We start from the raw sequence: 15,793 nt of genomic DNA, 5'->3' as shown, positions 1-15,793 counted from the left end.
GCTTGGATTAGCTGTGCTATGGAATTCCTAAATTTGCATGGGGTAAGAAAAGGAAGCTTTGTCACTCATCACCAGTGAAAGCATGGGCACTCTCCAATAGATGCTTGTGAGATGTGGCCTGCTGCAATCCATACAATCACAAGTGTGAGATAGCTACATCCACAAGACCACTGTCTCTTGCTTCATCCTTCTCTCCTCATCATTACTCACTTCTTGGAGATGTTCCAACTGCCCTTCCAGGTTTCTGCATCGCAGCTCCATCTCACCCAGCTGATCTTGCAGCAAATGTACTGTATCCGTCAAGCTATGGTTCTGCCTCTTGCTCTCTGACAATGCATGCCGCATCGAGTCCAAGCGATCCTGAAACAGGGGGGAAAGAAATCCATTGAAACAGAATGGGCCTATTAAAGATTGGAAACTCCTTATATACTTTTCATGTGAAAAAGAAAATGAACTTATGATATCTGGGTTTGAGGACTGAAGAAAACAGTGGTTTATAGAAAATGGAATTCTTAGATGTTACCTTGGAGTGGTTGTTTTAAACAATTTTCTATATGTAGCTGACAGACGAAGAATTGGAAGCTCTCTCTTTTTTCTTTTAGCTTCCTTTCCTCTTTTCATTTTTTTGTGTTTTTATTTAGATTAGTGGTTTATCTTTCATTAAAAAGGTATTGGATATTTGATATTAATCTCTGAATATTTCCTTTCAAACTTTAATATAATCTACTGGGGAAAAGAAAGAAACAGAATAGGCCAAAACCACTTGGTTGAATTGATATGTACTGTTTGTGGTGAGATTTATTGGTCAAATACCATTTTTTTGTGATTCATACATACACAGCCAAATCATCATGCTGCTTCTAGTCTTTTGTCAGTTTCAGTTCAAGCCAGCAGAAAGGAACTAGTTGTCGTGCTGGAAAGTGTTTTTACTCTCTGTGTGGACATCCCTTCAGAAAGGAATAAGGAACTCAAGAGGCTGCCTTATATCAAGTCATACCATTGGACCATCCAGCTCAGTGCTGCCTGTACAAACTGGCAGCTGCTCTCCATTCTTTCAGGCAGGGCTTTCTGTCAGTCTCACACAGAAGTTCCAGGGACATTATGCATGAGAAGCATGTCATCTACCACTGAGCTATGGCCCATCCAGGTTTTACTTTCTTGGGCTCCGTGATCACTGCAGATGGTGACAGCAGCCACAAAATTAAAAGACGCCTGCTTCTTGGGAGAAAAGCAATGACAAACCTAGACAGCATCTTAAAAAGTAGAGACATCACCTTGCCAACAAAGGTCTGTATAGTAAAAGCTATGGTTTTCCCAGTAGTGATGTATGGAAGTGAGTGCTGGACCATAAAAAAGGCTGATCGCCGAAGAACTGATGCTTTTGAATTCTGGTGCTGGAGGAGACTCTTGAGAGTCACATGGACTGCAAGAAGATCAAACCTATCCATTCTTAAGGAAATCAGCCCTGAGTGTTCACTGGAAGGGCAGATTCTGAAGCTGAGGCTCCAATACTTTGGCCACCTCATGAGAAGAGAAGACTCCCTGGAAAAGACCCTGATGTTGGGAAAGATGGAGGGCACAAGGAGAAGGGGACGACAGAGGACGAGATGGTTGGATAGTGTTCTCGAAGCTACCAGCATGAGTTTGACCAAACTGCGGGAGGCAGTGGAAGACAGAAGTGCCTGGCGTGCTCTGGCCATGGGGTCACGAAGAGTCAGACACGACTAAACGACTAAACAACAACAAGATTGCTAAGTGTTGGTTTAATCATGGAGGAATGGCAAAAAGGACCTGTGTTTTTGAATTTTGTTTTGAGTTGTTAGAAAGTTACAGATGTGATACAACCCAGCGTAAGGAATCTTTCCAACATACGTTAAGATTTCATGCTGTCTGATCAGAATGTTGAATATTTGCATTGCATTGAAGGGACTTAGTAAGCAAGTGCAATGGTACCTCGGGTTGCATATGCTTCAGGTTACATACGCTTCAGGTTACAGACTCCGCTAACCCAGAAATAGTGCTTCAGGTTAAGAACTTTGCTTCAGGATGAGAAAAGAAATCGTGCTCCGGCGGCACGGCAGCAGCAGGAGGCCCCATTAGCTAAAGTGGTCCTTCAGGTTAAGAACAGTTTCAGGTTAAGAAGAGACCTCCAGAACAAATTAAGTACATAACCAGAGGTACCACTGTAGATATAGACACTTAGGCCAGCCTTTTCACTTCATTGGCTCCAATAATTTTAACCACAGCCTCTGTCTCAGATACTCCTGGAGACAGCCTATGGCTATTCCCAACTTCCACAGGGCTTTTGAACCAGACAAAAACTCAACTCTTTCAGTTAGTTTGCAATTTCATATGTTCCTTGGGAGGAATGGGTGGAGAGAGTATTTTGTACAAAACAATAGGGCCTGTAGAAACTACAGCGGATCCAAGCCAAAGCATGAACTTTCCTGGAGTCACCCAACACTAGAGACAGGGGAGAAATTTGACTCTCTTCACAGTAAAGGTGAATTTACCAAATGCACACTTTCCAGAACAATATGCAAACTGAAACACAGCCATCATTCAAAATTTGCACTTCTCTGAATTTTGCAGTGAAGTTCTCCAGCCAAGCAATGTGTTGGGTAAAGTGTGCATAAAAAAGCATATACAGTGGTACCTCGGGTTAAGAACTGAATTTGTTCTGGAGGTCCATTCTTAAGCTGAAATTGTTCTTAACCTGAGGTACCACTTTAGCTAATGGGGCCTCCCGCTGTGGCCGCCGCGCAATTTCTGTTCTCATCCTGAGGTAAAGTTCTTAACCCGAGGTACTATTTCTGGGTTAGTGGAGTCTGTAACCTGAAGCATCTGTAACCTGAAGCGTCTGTAACCCGAGGTACCACTGTATTAGTAAAAATACCATACAAAAAGGCATCATATCAGGGAAACATGCTTGCAAAAATGTGTATATTTGTCAAAACTGCATGCAAAAATGTATTTATTAGGAGCACTAAAATGCTGATGAATTGTCATAAGGGTTGTTTTATTAAATAAAACAAAAAATTCCTGCAGAAATTTGGAGTACTGAAGATAAGGCTAGAAAAAAGAAATTGAGCGAACCAAAAATTGACAGATTCATCTATTCCTACCCAACACACACTATGTTACCCATATATATTGTACTTGTGCACACATGCACAACATAAAACAGTTAGGCCCTTCATTTTTGCTAACATATATTATTCTGAATGTGCCAGCCCTTGCAATTTGCGGTATCATAAGAAAATAGGGATAGGTCATTTGGGGAGTAGGTGGCCACTGGGTGTAGCAGGTACTCAGCACTGGGGTGGGACTGGTCTACACAACACGTTTTACAGGAGGGCACATACTATTTGGCTCAGGAGAGATGCTATCTCTTTGCACACAAACAGGCAGCGGCTGAACATTTGAAGCAGCTGATTCCTACTACCTGGAGTAGCCGACGGTCTTGCTCTGCAGCAGTCAGGGCCCTTTGCAGTTGGGAGACGTTCTCCTGGAGGGAGGAGGAGCCAGCGGTAGCATCAGAGAGAGCTTGAGACAGGCTTTGCACCCGGTCCTTTAGGTGGCTTTCTGTGCCCTCAGTCCTGGCCAGAGAGTGGGTCAAGTGGTCTAGCTCCTGCTGCAGCTGGGTGGCTTTGCTCTCTTTGTCTCCCAACTGGCAGCGGAGCGCCTGGGTCTGCTCCTGCAGGGACTGGATCTCTGCATCCCTCTCAGTGAGGCTGAGCTGGGCCCGCTGCAGTTCTCCTTCAGCAGCCCTGCGGCTCAGATCCAACTTGGTGGCCCTACTCTCTGCCGCCTCCAGGACTTCCTTCAGCTTCCACTTCTCTGTCTCTAGCTTGGCTTCCTTGGTTTTCAACTTGTTGACTTTCTCCTAGAATAATAAAACAACCCAGCATGAACACCACTGATCACTTTTGTTTTGGCCTATACTTGCGGAGGAAAAGGAGAAAGTCCTTTGTGAACAAGACTGGATGCCATTGCAGCCTTGCTGGGCCTGATGTGGAGCAAAAGCAAACTGTATGTGTGAATGTGTACCCATTTATAAAGCAATGAGAAATGAGTGCAGGTCTGATTCAATATATTCTGCTGCCTGGTGCAAAGGATAATATGGCACCCTCCCCCAATCCATGAACATCCATCAACCTGAGGGCCACATATTTTGGGAGGTGCAGGGCAGGCTAGCTTAGGGTGCTCAAGGGCTATGTAGGTGGGCCTCCATCCCCACCCTCGGTATTGCTGCCTGAGACAGATGCTTCACCCTACCTAATGGTGTGCCCTGAGTCAGTCTACTGATAAAATATCTGAGCTTCAAAGAGAGGTGTAAAATGAAAGAAGGGGACTTCAGGCTGCAGATTAGTGATGTGTGCTGCCATTACTGGCTGGGAGTGTTGAAGGGGTGAGCAACACTCCCAAGCTCATTTATTTACCAGCCCAGGACCCAGGACTAAGCTGCAGTATTCAGGATGGTCCCAACACCCACCTCGCGCACCGTCAGCCTCTAGCCTCCATCTGGATAAAAGTGCCACCACAGCATATTGCCTAGATCACAATGTGAATTACAGACCCCGTTTACATGGAAACTTACCACATCACACAGCCTTATGGTAGCATTACAGAGAGAAATGGAAAGAATCAATATTTTTTATGGAGACAGGTGATAATGTACACAGGATGAAACTCCACCCAAACAGTCCATGTTAGCCCAAGCAGTCAACACAGCCAGACCCTTGCTTGAGGGTGCCAGTTGGAATAAAAAGTGCTCTTTAAACAGCTGGGTAAAGTCCCTTCAGAAGAAGAAAAAGCAGCAGTTCTTCCGCTGGGGTTTCTCTAGCACTCATTTGCTCACACCTCTATTTTAAGAACCAGAGTAGGTAATTTGTGTGTGCATGAAAGCAAGTTATACCCTTATACCCCCCCCTACTCACTGCTTAACTCTTTACAAACTGTCTTTAGCGCTTGATTTTTAAAAAAGGTATTTGTATTTATAGATCTTTGAGATATCTGTATTTAAAATATTTTTTGGACTGCTTTTTAATAAGCTTTACAAAACAGTTTGCTCAGTTAAAGTGCCTTGTAGCTCAACTCCATGCATATCTACCAAAAAGGAAGTCCCAGCATCTACATCTTAGGATTAGCATCTTTGGTGGCAATAATATTAACTTCTCTTCCCCCACCCTGTAGGGCATTTTGCCATCAATTACTGTTAGAACTGCTTTGAGCGTATGTGTCTACACAGACAAGATATTTTAAAGTGTCCACCTAAAACTGCAAAGTGTGGATGAGAAGAAAGTGTTCGGAAATGTGTATCATACAGGAACGCTCTTACAGGTACGCAAGGGCTGCCTGCAGCAGTGTACACTCCATGGAAAACCTAAGTTTATGGACGCACAACATGTGAAATGGCCTTTAGGAGGGAGCAGCCCCGTGACATGTCACTGAATGCCTTTCCCCTCCAGGGAGAGGGTTTCTGCCCACCTGCAGTTCCCTGTTCTTTTCCTGACAAATGTGCAAGTTGCGCTCCAGGGCTGCCACCTGCTCTGCAAGGGCCTGCTGCGCTCTTTCCGCTTTCCTAGCCGTCTCCTCTTGCAGCATCAGTGCTGCCTGTGCGCTGCTTAGGCGCCCGTCTGCTCCCCGCTTGCCTGCAAGTGAAAACAAAAGGCTGCTTTTTAAAGGAAAGGATGGCTGCAAAATGGGGTGTGCACTTAAAAACTATTTGTCCATGCACTCCTGCATTGCTTTGCCTGCCTGGCTAAGCTGAACCTATGCTTTGGGGAGGACACTGAATGTCCTTCCAGATAAAAGCCACACTTACAAATTGCCATCCCTCCAGAAGGGAAGACGCTGTCAACTGCCCTAAACCTAAAGAAAGATCTATTTGTACAAAGGGGGTATGTCAGGAGGTGGGGAACAAACCAATAGGGAAAGACAGCCTGCTGGCATCTTTCTTGTTTTCTCCCAACTCCTCTGATATCCAGTTATATGAAATCAGATTAGTATTTTACATGGCTAAAGTTGTATGGTTGATTAAGGTTTCGTCCCGGGAATTGCCTTAGGAGCACCTGCCTGTCTGAGAGCACAGACCCACATGGCATTTGCTCTTTAGAACAAATTTTTAGAAATGTTCAATTGATTGTTGTTCAAAGTACACATGATATGCAAAGTCCCCCCATTTTTACAAAAATGAAAAGCAGCTTTGGGAGGTTGCCATTCTGAGCAAATAAACAGCAAGGGAGATGAATGCTTTACCCATTTCCGCAGCCTTACCAAGCCATTTTCTGTTTTCCAGTGTTCCAGATGCATTTGTGGTTAAACACACATCTGGAACCTTCCCAAGTGAGCTGCTTGGGGTAACGATTCTGAAAAGATCAATGCTCTGTAGCAAAAGGGTTAAGGAAGCCTCTAGACTAGGGTGGTCCAACATACATGTGGTCCTTAAGGCCTTTTTTGGTAGCCCTTGGCCATGTTTCATGCCTTCCCAAAGCCAGGTAAGAGATGCACTGGGCTTTGGCAAGGACGCGTGAAGGCCCTGACAGGGTCCTAGAGTCCTCTTACCTCCTTCCCAAAGCCTAGTTGGTGCTTTCCCAGCTTTGGGAAGGAGGTGAAAGGGCTCCACGACCTAGCTGGAGCCTCATGCCTCCTTCCCAAACCCCAGCACCTTGCTTACCTGGCTTTGGGAAGGCAGCATGAGGGCTGAAGTGTGTGTGTCAAGTTTTGCACACACCCCACACGACAAGGCAGTGTGCGGCCTGCAGGTTTCATGGTGACATATTCTTGGTAGGAAAGCTTGGGCCGTCCTGCTCTAGACTGCACTTTTCATTTTTTAAAATGTTAAAGCTTCATTACACATAGGAAGCTGCCTTCTAGTGAGACAGATCATCTGATGTGACTGGCAGAAGCTCTCCATAGGAGCTGTGAGCTCTGCCACAGCAAGCCAGCAAAGAGTCGCATCAGCAAGATAAAGAAAGAAGGCATCCACAGAGAGGTATAGAAAGTTATACACAGAAAGGGATAAAGGATGGGAAGAAAGGAGAACATGCCTTCCTCACAGTCTGCTAGGAGCTTCTGGAGTTGCAGGATGCGATTTTTTGTCCGGTCACGATCAGATTCCATTTCATTCAGCTGACGGCTCATATTCATAACCTGAATCCTCAGGTCATCCTGGAAACAAGATATATAGACATTCTCTTGATATCCTTAGCTTCTCACCAGAGAAGACCAAGAAGTACACCTGGGATATGAAACTGCATTTTATTTTAATGCTATTTCTGTCCCATCATTTGGCTTCTCTGCAGTTTCTTTATCTTCCTTCACAACTCCTTTGACCTTGTCATCCAAAGGTCTAACTGCCTCCCCAGCTACTAATATATATATATTTAAAACCTCCTTCTTGTTGGAATACTAAGGCCCCATGCAGTTGGCAGCCTGCCATTTCACACAGTTGCTGTGGTATGCTTTCGGTTGTTGGTAACATATTTTTTTTGACAATTAAGATTTCTAGTGTCAAAGAACAATTATCCTCTCGCCTTTTAAATCAGTAGATGATAGGTTCCTGCAGAATAAATGAATATAGCATGCAGAGTGCAGTCATCAGCAATATGTATCTGAGGTGGGGAGTACTAAAGCAGCAATCCCTTAGTCTGAGAACAGGGGCATTACAAGCATGTCCTGTTTTTCATCTATAAAATGTTGGAAGGCATGCTATTATTTTACGAATTAAGCATTACATTGAGTAGTCTTCCCTGAGACCGGGGCCTGAGGCAATAATAATTTGAAAACAACAGGCCTCACCAAAGTATTTCCAGGGCACACTAGTTTCCCTTATGCACATCTATGTAGACTTACTCAGGGATAAGTCACACTGAACACTGAGTAAACACGAACAGTTAAGGTTGTAATCTGCATGACCCATTGAACTCAGTGGGATTTAATTTTGAGCAAAGGAGAATAGGCCAGGGCTGCAAAGCTGCTAACTGAAAGATAAAAATTCCTTCCTGTAGCACCTTAAAGACCAACTAAGTTAGTTCTTGGTATAAGCTTTCGTGTGCATGCACACTTGGGTGTATCTGAAGAAGTGTGCATGCACACGAAAGCTTATACCAAGAACTAACTTAGTTGGTCTTTAAGGTGCTACAGGAAGGAATTTTTTTTTTTTTTTTTGGACTATGGCAGACCAACACGGCTACCCATCTGTAACTGAAAGATGTTATTGATTGTAGACATTCTTTTTGATTACTGCATGTTAACACTGAACTCTAGGATCCTGGTGGGACAAGACAACAAAGCAAGGAATGCCTTAGATTTTATGCAGCCCAAAAGAATTAAAAAATTTCTCCATTTCTCCATTTGTCAGAAAGGCCACTGGATGATCTGATGCTATGATTATTGTGACAGACCATGTTTTTTTAATTATTCTGGTACAGTATAAATATTTATGCATTTTTATAAGAGGCATGCTTTTGAGCAATAAATAGCACATGACAGAGAAAGAGCTGAACTGCCCTTGAATGTTGCTAAACACATGTCTTCGAAGTCAACTTGGGGTCAAGCTGAGCTAGGTTGGCTCCTGCTAAAGAGAACTGGGATAGCCTAATGGATTGGAAAGCAGGGAGAATGAAGTGGGTCCTTGCACAACTTAAGCAAACTAGTGGTCCTGAGCCTGCGCCCTGCCGGGAGTGGAATCTACTCTTCCTTTCTCTGGCCTGGGCTCAGAAAAGCATGGAACAACATGCATCCAAAAGGTCTAAAGTTCTGTGCTAAAAAATAATTACATTACGTGGCTGTAATAAATCACACATTTTTTACACATATTTACTTGATTTGCATGCTTTTGCTTTAGTTACAAAAAGTTTTCTGCAAAAATACGGATTTTTTTAATGCCTTGTTTTTGGCAGGGGGTGGTCTGAGTGTCAGGACTGGGCATGGGGAAAAAAGGCTGAGACTTTCACAGCAAAATACTGGGAGGAAAGGAAAAGGCAAATAAGCATTGGCTCAAGTCACAGGGAGAGGCTTGTGATCTCACATTGATCATTTCAGTTATATTTATTGGTCGTGCTTGTTTAATATTTTCTAAATCACTTTGTAATCTTTACATTGCTAATCTGTACCCATTATACATTTGGAGAACTGAGGCTGAGATGGTGATTTGTCCAAAGCTAGTCAGTGAGTTCATAGGTGCAGTGAAGGCCTCTCCATCGGGATTCAAAACACTTCCCAAGCCACACTCTCACTGGCCCTGCCTGTCTGGAAAATGTTCTGGCATTTTGTCTAATAGTAAAAAGAAAAAGGTAAAGGTAAAGGACTCCTGGTCGTCTAAGTTCAGTCAAAGGTGACTATGGGGTTGTGGCGCTCATCGTTTCAGGCCAAGGGAGGAAGTGTTTTTCAACAGACAGCTTTCCGGGCCATGTGGCCAGCATGACTAAACTACTTCTGGCGCATGGAGGAAACACCGTTTACCTTCCCGCCGCAGTGGTACCTATTTATCTACTTGCACTGATGTCCTTTCAAAACTGCTAGGTTAGCAGGAGCTGGGACAGAGCAATGGGAGCTTCATGAACCATCAACCTTCTGATCAGCAAGCCCAAGAGGCTCAGTGGTTTAGACCACAGCGCCACCCGCATCCATTTTTTGTCTAACAGTGCCTCTTGCTTGTCTGGATAAAGGATAGAGACGTGTGTGTGTGTGTGTGTGTGTGTGTGTGTGATTAGAAACTAGCCTACTGTACTAATGTAAAATTTACATCCATTTTCCTACTCACTTTTGCCTCTAGCCCTGCCCACCATTGGCATGTGGCCCCAAGAAGGTTGCCTAGAGGAGAATGTGGCCCTCAGACTGCAGAAGGCTCTATAGCATAGTGAGTCCTTAACACAGGTCTGATTATGTGCAGCCCCACAAACAGTATGCATGTCTTTCAGTAATGTGAGGTAATGTGTCATATATTGCATTGCTGACACTATGATTGTGTGCACACAAATTCTTACAGATGGAGAGATTATAGAAGTCAAGAGCTGGTGGGCATAAGGTCCCAACTGGTCTCAACCTCATTACCCTAACCTCATGCTTTCCAGAGCTTCATGGGATACATACATGAATACATACATACGAGAAAAACAGTAAATGAAAGAGATGACATTACTCACCCTCTCTCTCTGAGTGTCCCGCAGCTCCTGAAGGAAGTCCCTCAAAGCATCTCGAACTACATCCGGGTCAATTTCACTTGTGACTTGGTCACCTCTGAGAGGAGAACGTTGGTGAAATGGGGAACGTGAGCGGCTCCTCTCAGGAGACCCAGTGCGGGAGGCAGGTGTTTGCCAGCCACTGCTTCCTGTGGAAACATAAATTCTCAAAGTCTCAGAAGCCAAAGAGGGAGGCTCTGATCACGATTTCAAGATGAATAAGGGGAAGGAAATTCTGCAAAACATTTTAAAGGGGTCTTTAAATATAGGGAGCACCTTAGACAAAGCTTAGGTTCTCTAGACATTTAGTCCAGCATTGTCTACTCTGACTATCAACAACTCCCCAGGGTCTCAGGTAGAGATCTTTCCCATCGTCTGATACTTAATCCTTTTTAATTGGATGTGCCAATGACTGAATTATGTCAGGTGCTCTCCCACTGAACTATGACCTCTTCCCAGGACTGAGAGACCTGTTAGATACACAACCATCAGATACATGATGTGATGATGAAAAATGTCCTTCTGGCAGTAGCAGTCAGGGCATGAGTCAACCACTGCCAGAGGCAGGGCTTGGCTTTCAATAGCAGTCTTACAAACTGAAAACGGAATCCTGAGCACAGCAGTGAACACATGCAGCTTGCTTATACAGAGGGAGACTAATGGACCACCTAGCTCAGTCTTCCTCACCCCTGTTACTTGGCATCTTTTGAACTGGAGAAGCCGGGAATTGAATCTGGGAAGCAAGCACTTCTACACACAAATCACTTACTTTACCACTGAGCTATGACAGCGCTCCCTGGTTGCTCACCAAGACCACTGCTTAAGTGGTGGCAAACAACCTTAATTTAAGAAAACAAGCACATTTCCTACCCCTCATAGCTGTACCAGGTGCATTGGTCTAAATCAGGGGTGGGCAACCTGCAGCCCTCAATCTATTGCAGTGGGTGGTACGCAGGGGGTAGCATAAACATACAGTGGTACCTCGGGTTGCATACGCTTCAGGTTACATATGCTTCAGGTTACAGACTCCGCTAACCCAGAAATAATACCTCGGGTTAAGAACTTTGCTTCAGGATGAGAACAGAAATCGTGCGGTGGGGGTGGGAGGCCCCATTAGCTAAAGTGGTACCTCAGGTTAAGAACAGTTTCAGGTTAAGAATGGACCTCCAGAATGAATTAAGTTCTTAACCCAAGGTACCACTGTATATGGAGAGAGAAAGAGAGAGAGAGAGAGAGAGAGAGGAAGGAAGGAAGGAGTTGGCAGAGACTAAAGGAAAAAGGGTGGTGGAAAGCAGAGAAATGTTTGGTGGCCCTATCAACTTTTGACCACAATGATGTGTGGCCGCCAACAGATTCCCTCAAGGGAATGTGGCATTCAACAGAAGGTTGTCCAACCCCAATAGATTAATTTCCTTAGCTATGAGCATATTTCATTACCACAATTAGAGGTTGATGTCTACTGAAGTTATTGCTTAGCTGAAATTTAATGCACAGCATATGAAGGATATCCTGGTTAGGAGCCTTCTGACCTTTGACTGGAGAGCAGGACCTTTGTGGTGATGGACTCCGGCTGCCAAGCCCCAGTGTGCGGCGCAAGGCCGAATGCAGTGCCACGAGCTTCAGCTCCACCTCCCTCTTGGCTGCCTCCGCTTTGGCTAGTTCTATTCCCAAGCCTTGGGAACGCCCCTCACAGGTGCTGAGGCGCATCTGGAGGCTCTCGCCTGCCCTGCTGGCTTCCTGCAGCTTCATCTCCAGGTGATGAAGATCGTCCTTCAGCTTCTTCTCCTTTGCACGGCTCTCGGCAAGGCTCTGCGCAAGGTCTTGCTCCTGAAGCCGGCTTTCTGCCTCCATGGCAGACAGCTTCTTCCGCAAGCTCAGCACCTGAAAGAACAAGGTCGGCAGGCCATGGCAATGTATGGGCACTACCACCATCCACACTACCTTCTCAGGACACAGGGAAGCCAAGAACAGCTGTAAATGTAGCTTGCACCCATGGTTCTTCACCTATGTGTATAAAGGTGATTTATATCCAGCCAGCTACCACGATCCTGCTGCACACTCAGAGCTAAAGTAGATGAGGCTGCAGGAAACCCAGTCCACACAGATACCCTGTCTTCTCCCCTCTGTATGCAACCCTCCATGCAACTTATCTCCACTACCACCTCTTGGAGGACAAGACGCAGGAGATGGAAGAAGAGTAAGCTGCCCTCCTCAACTCTCCCAGCTTACTTTTCACTACTTCTTCCATCTCCTGCACCTTGTCCTCCACCGCCCACCACCACGTTACCTCCTTGTGAGCAGATTCACGGCTGATCTCCAACCCGGCTATCTTCTGCTTCAGTTCCAGAGCCTCTTTGCTGTTCTGCTGCTCCTGCTGCTCCTCCTCGAGCAACCGATGCTGCAGTTCACTGATTTCTTGGGCTTTTTTGCTGTTCTCACTCTCTAAGGCCTTCACCTGCAAAAGGTATGCCAGAACTCTGGGTATTATCTATTGTATGGGCTCTATGCTAAGAAGCCCAGCTCACACGAAAAGCTTCTGTGGGGGATGGGGAAAAAGAAGAAGAAGAAGAAGAAGAAGAAGAAGAAGAAGAAGAAGAAGAAGAAGAAAGAAGAAGAAGAAGAAGAAGAAGAAGAAGAAGAAAAGGAGGAGGAGTTTGGATTTGATATCCCGCTTTATCACTACCCGAAGGAGTCTCAAAGCGGCTAACATTCTCCTTTTCCTTCCTCCCCCTCTACAAACACTCTGTGAGGTGAGTGGGGCTGAGAGACTTCAGAGAAGTGTGACTGGCCCAAGGTCACCCAGCAGCTGCATGTGGAGGAGCAGAGACGCGAACCCGGTTCCCCAGATTCCCCAGAGACTACCACTCTTAACCACTACACCACACTGGGAGGGGATCCCTACTGTCACATTTGGCAATTGGTGTTAGAGTGAAATGATTGACTATATAGGGCTAGTAGGACAGAACACAAAGAAGCCAAGGGCCCCCCCCTCCAGACATCATTTTTATTGCACAATCATTATTTGTGCTTGTGATATTACTGGGGTGTGTGTGTGTGTGTGTGTGTGTCCCACACATTACTCCACTTTCAATACTATTTGCACCTGCAAACATTTTGGGGTGGCCACACTGCTTCCTTTCTAAATCAGTGCGTATCCCGCAACTTCCTGTTTAAATCCTGCAACTTTTTGTACCACAAATGTTCTGGTTTATTTTTGTCCCACTTGGGACTGCCCCTCTGGACAGCAACAGTGTTTGCAGAAGTATTGCAGAACAACCTAAAGCAGAATAAATAAACCTACCACTAATGCACTATTATGATGTCAAGAACACCACTGCAGAATATACCCACAACAAAACACCAGTCTGGAGGGACCCCAACAGCAGGCAAAGCCAGAGCCAATGACAGACAGAGCAACTCCCCTGTAGAGAACAGGCAGGCAGGTGGGGTGGTGAAGGTGCTAGCTGTGGGCCGACCAAGGCTGGTGGGGCTGTGTCTCACTCACTCTAATGGACCAGCCTCAACTGGATGTAAGGAACCCCAAAGGGGGCAGGAGTAGCACCGACAGTCCTAGCAGGAGGGAGACACAGGTGGGAATATTAAAAAAGAGAGGCCTTATGGGTAGGAATTATGACGAAGGATTGAGGTCTCAAGGCGCAAATTTTCAGGCGCAAATTAAACAAGCCAGAAAGACATTTTGGGTGGTGGTGATGATGCTTCTCTTGTCCTCTGCTTAGATACTGCACCTACAACCTTGTGTTTTGTCAATGTCTGTAGCAGCTACAAGTGGCTTTGAATAAAGAATCCAATATTGGGCGGCGTCAAGGATTTCTTGTTGCAATTATTATATCCTGAGGGTTGTGATGAGAAGGGTGTGGGGAGAGAGAATTCTAAGACACAGTTATACCTGCCTGCGCAGCTCCTGCAGCTCCCTTCGCGCTTCCATGCGAGACTTCTCCACTTCTCGTAGATTTGCTCGGACCTCCCCCACCTCTCCCTCAACGGCTGCTTTTGCTTCCTCCAGCACAGCAATCTTCTGCTCCTTCTCCTCTTCGGATCTCTGCAAGCTGCAGCAGATGCACAGGTTCATAATCTCTCATTTCTGGTAACCTCTAAAAGTGCTGTGAGCCGATAGCCACTATGCCAGCAACACGCCTGCCCAGCAACATGGCTACCTACCTGAGCCTCTCGTTCTCTGCTCTCTTGACAGCTGCTCTGAGCTCACTGTTGGATTTCTGCAGTGCTTCTTTTTCTCTGCTCTCGTCTGCCACAGCCCTCTGAATTTCCAGCAGCTCCTTTTGCTGGTGGTCACGAGCCTCTTCAGTCACCTGCAACCTGTGGTGAAGCTCAACCAGCTCCTTGCGAATTTCTGCGTGGGTATCCTCTGCCAGCCGCAGCTGTGCTTTTAGCTGTTCTGCCTTGAAGAAAAAAGCATGTACGGCTGAGCCGGGAACCTGAAACCCACAGCACGATCCTAAGGCTTACTCAGAAATAAGCCCATTGACTTGACTAGGACTCACTCCCTCATAAGCACACTTAGGATTGCAGCAAATAGGCATGCATCGTTAAAATGATGCTTGCATTGTCCCTTGGAGGGTGATGCTGATGCCTAAGCAAAATGAGCATTTACAGTGGTACCTCAGGTTACAGATGCTTCAGGTTACAGACGCTTCAGGTTACAGACTCTGCTAAACCAGAAATAGTACCTCAGGTTAAGAACTTTTCTTCAGGATGAGAACAGAAATTGTGCAGCAGCGGGAGGCCCCATGAGCTAAAGTGGTACCTCAGGTTAAGAATGGTTTCAGGTTAAGAACGGAACTCCAGAATGAATTAAGTTCTTAACCTGAGGTACTACTGTATTTGAAACATAGGCAATTGGAAAGTACAGTGGTACCTCAGTTTTTGAACGTAATCTGTCCCAGAAGACTGTTCAGGTTCTGAAATGTTTGAAAACCAAAACCTCAGCAGCCGACAGCTAGGCCTCAGGATCTTGCATGCAGCGGAAGCCATGTGGCAATGTTTGACTTCTGAGGCGTGTTTGAAAACCGAAGCATTTACTTCTGGGTTTACAGTATTTGAAAACCAAAATGTTAGTCAACCGAGATGTTCAAAAACCAAGGTACCACTGTATAGTCCTAATCTAGAGTTCACTGTACGGCAGGGAATAAATCTTAATTACAAAGGCAAAGCAACAGCATGTCTACCCATAAATCAGTCCAACTGAACTCAACAGGGCATACTTCTCAGTAGATAGATAAAGAATTGCCCTTCACACCCCATTTGGGCAGAAATCAAAGCTAGCTGGAGTCAGGATCGATTGCAGTATGCTATTTCAAAATCCAGGTTGTTAGCAAAAGGAAAGGTACTTTCAAAGAGAGACCTACCTCTTCTTAGTGGATATATATTGTCTTGAATACTAGCCAATCTGCCAGCCATGAGCGACTACATCATTTGTTTAATGAATGGTTGGTTTTCCTTAATGGCCAATGGGCATCTCTTTATCAGAGCTGACTATATAAAATAGTTTATTGATAAAGAGTTGTCTCTGAAGGGACACATCTTTGCCGCCACCATCCCTTCCCCACAACCCCAGCTAGGAAGCTGAA

General features: G+C 45.4%; 1 protein-coding gene across 4 annotated transcripts in view; it reads right to left on the bottom strand.

Moving 5' to 3' along the window:
* The window catches only part of CROCC2 (ciliary rootlet coiled-coil, rootletin family member 2), an 85,253-nt gene that overhangs the window by 13,268 nt on the left and 56,192 nt on the right, over positions 1-15,793 (bottom strand). For all 4 annotated transcript variants that reach the window (XM_081192482.1, XM_081192481.1, XM_081192483.1 and 1 more), the window contains 9 exons: positions 14,367-14,605; positions 14,095-14,254; positions 12,475-12,642; positions 11,717-12,068; positions 10,152-10,336; positions 7,053-7,173; positions 5,491-5,654; positions 3,446-3,886; positions 211-360 (listed from right to left, as the gene is read on the bottom strand). In XM_081192482.1, the coding sequence (XP_081048608.1) occupies positions 211-360; positions 3,446-3,886; positions 5,491-5,654; positions 7,053-7,173; positions 10,152-10,336; positions 11,717-12,068; positions 12,475-12,642; positions 14,095-14,254; positions 14,367-14,605 (1,980 nt within the window). The remainder of the gene's footprint in view (positions 1-210; positions 361-3,445; positions 3,887-5,490; positions 5,655-7,052; positions 7,174-10,151; positions 10,337-11,716; positions 12,069-12,474; positions 12,643-14,094; positions 14,255-14,366; positions 14,606-15,793) is intronic.

The sequence above is a fragment of the Podarcis bocagei genome, assembly GCF_964188305.1.
Source record: "Podarcis bocagei genome assembly, chromosome: 4".
NCBI classification, from domain to species: Eukaryota; Metazoa; Chordata; class Lepidosauria; order Squamata; family Lacertidae; genus Podarcis; species Podarcis bocagei.
The sequence above is the reverse complement of the archived record's forward strand: the minus strand, read 5'-3'. Positions and strand labels throughout refer to the sequence as shown.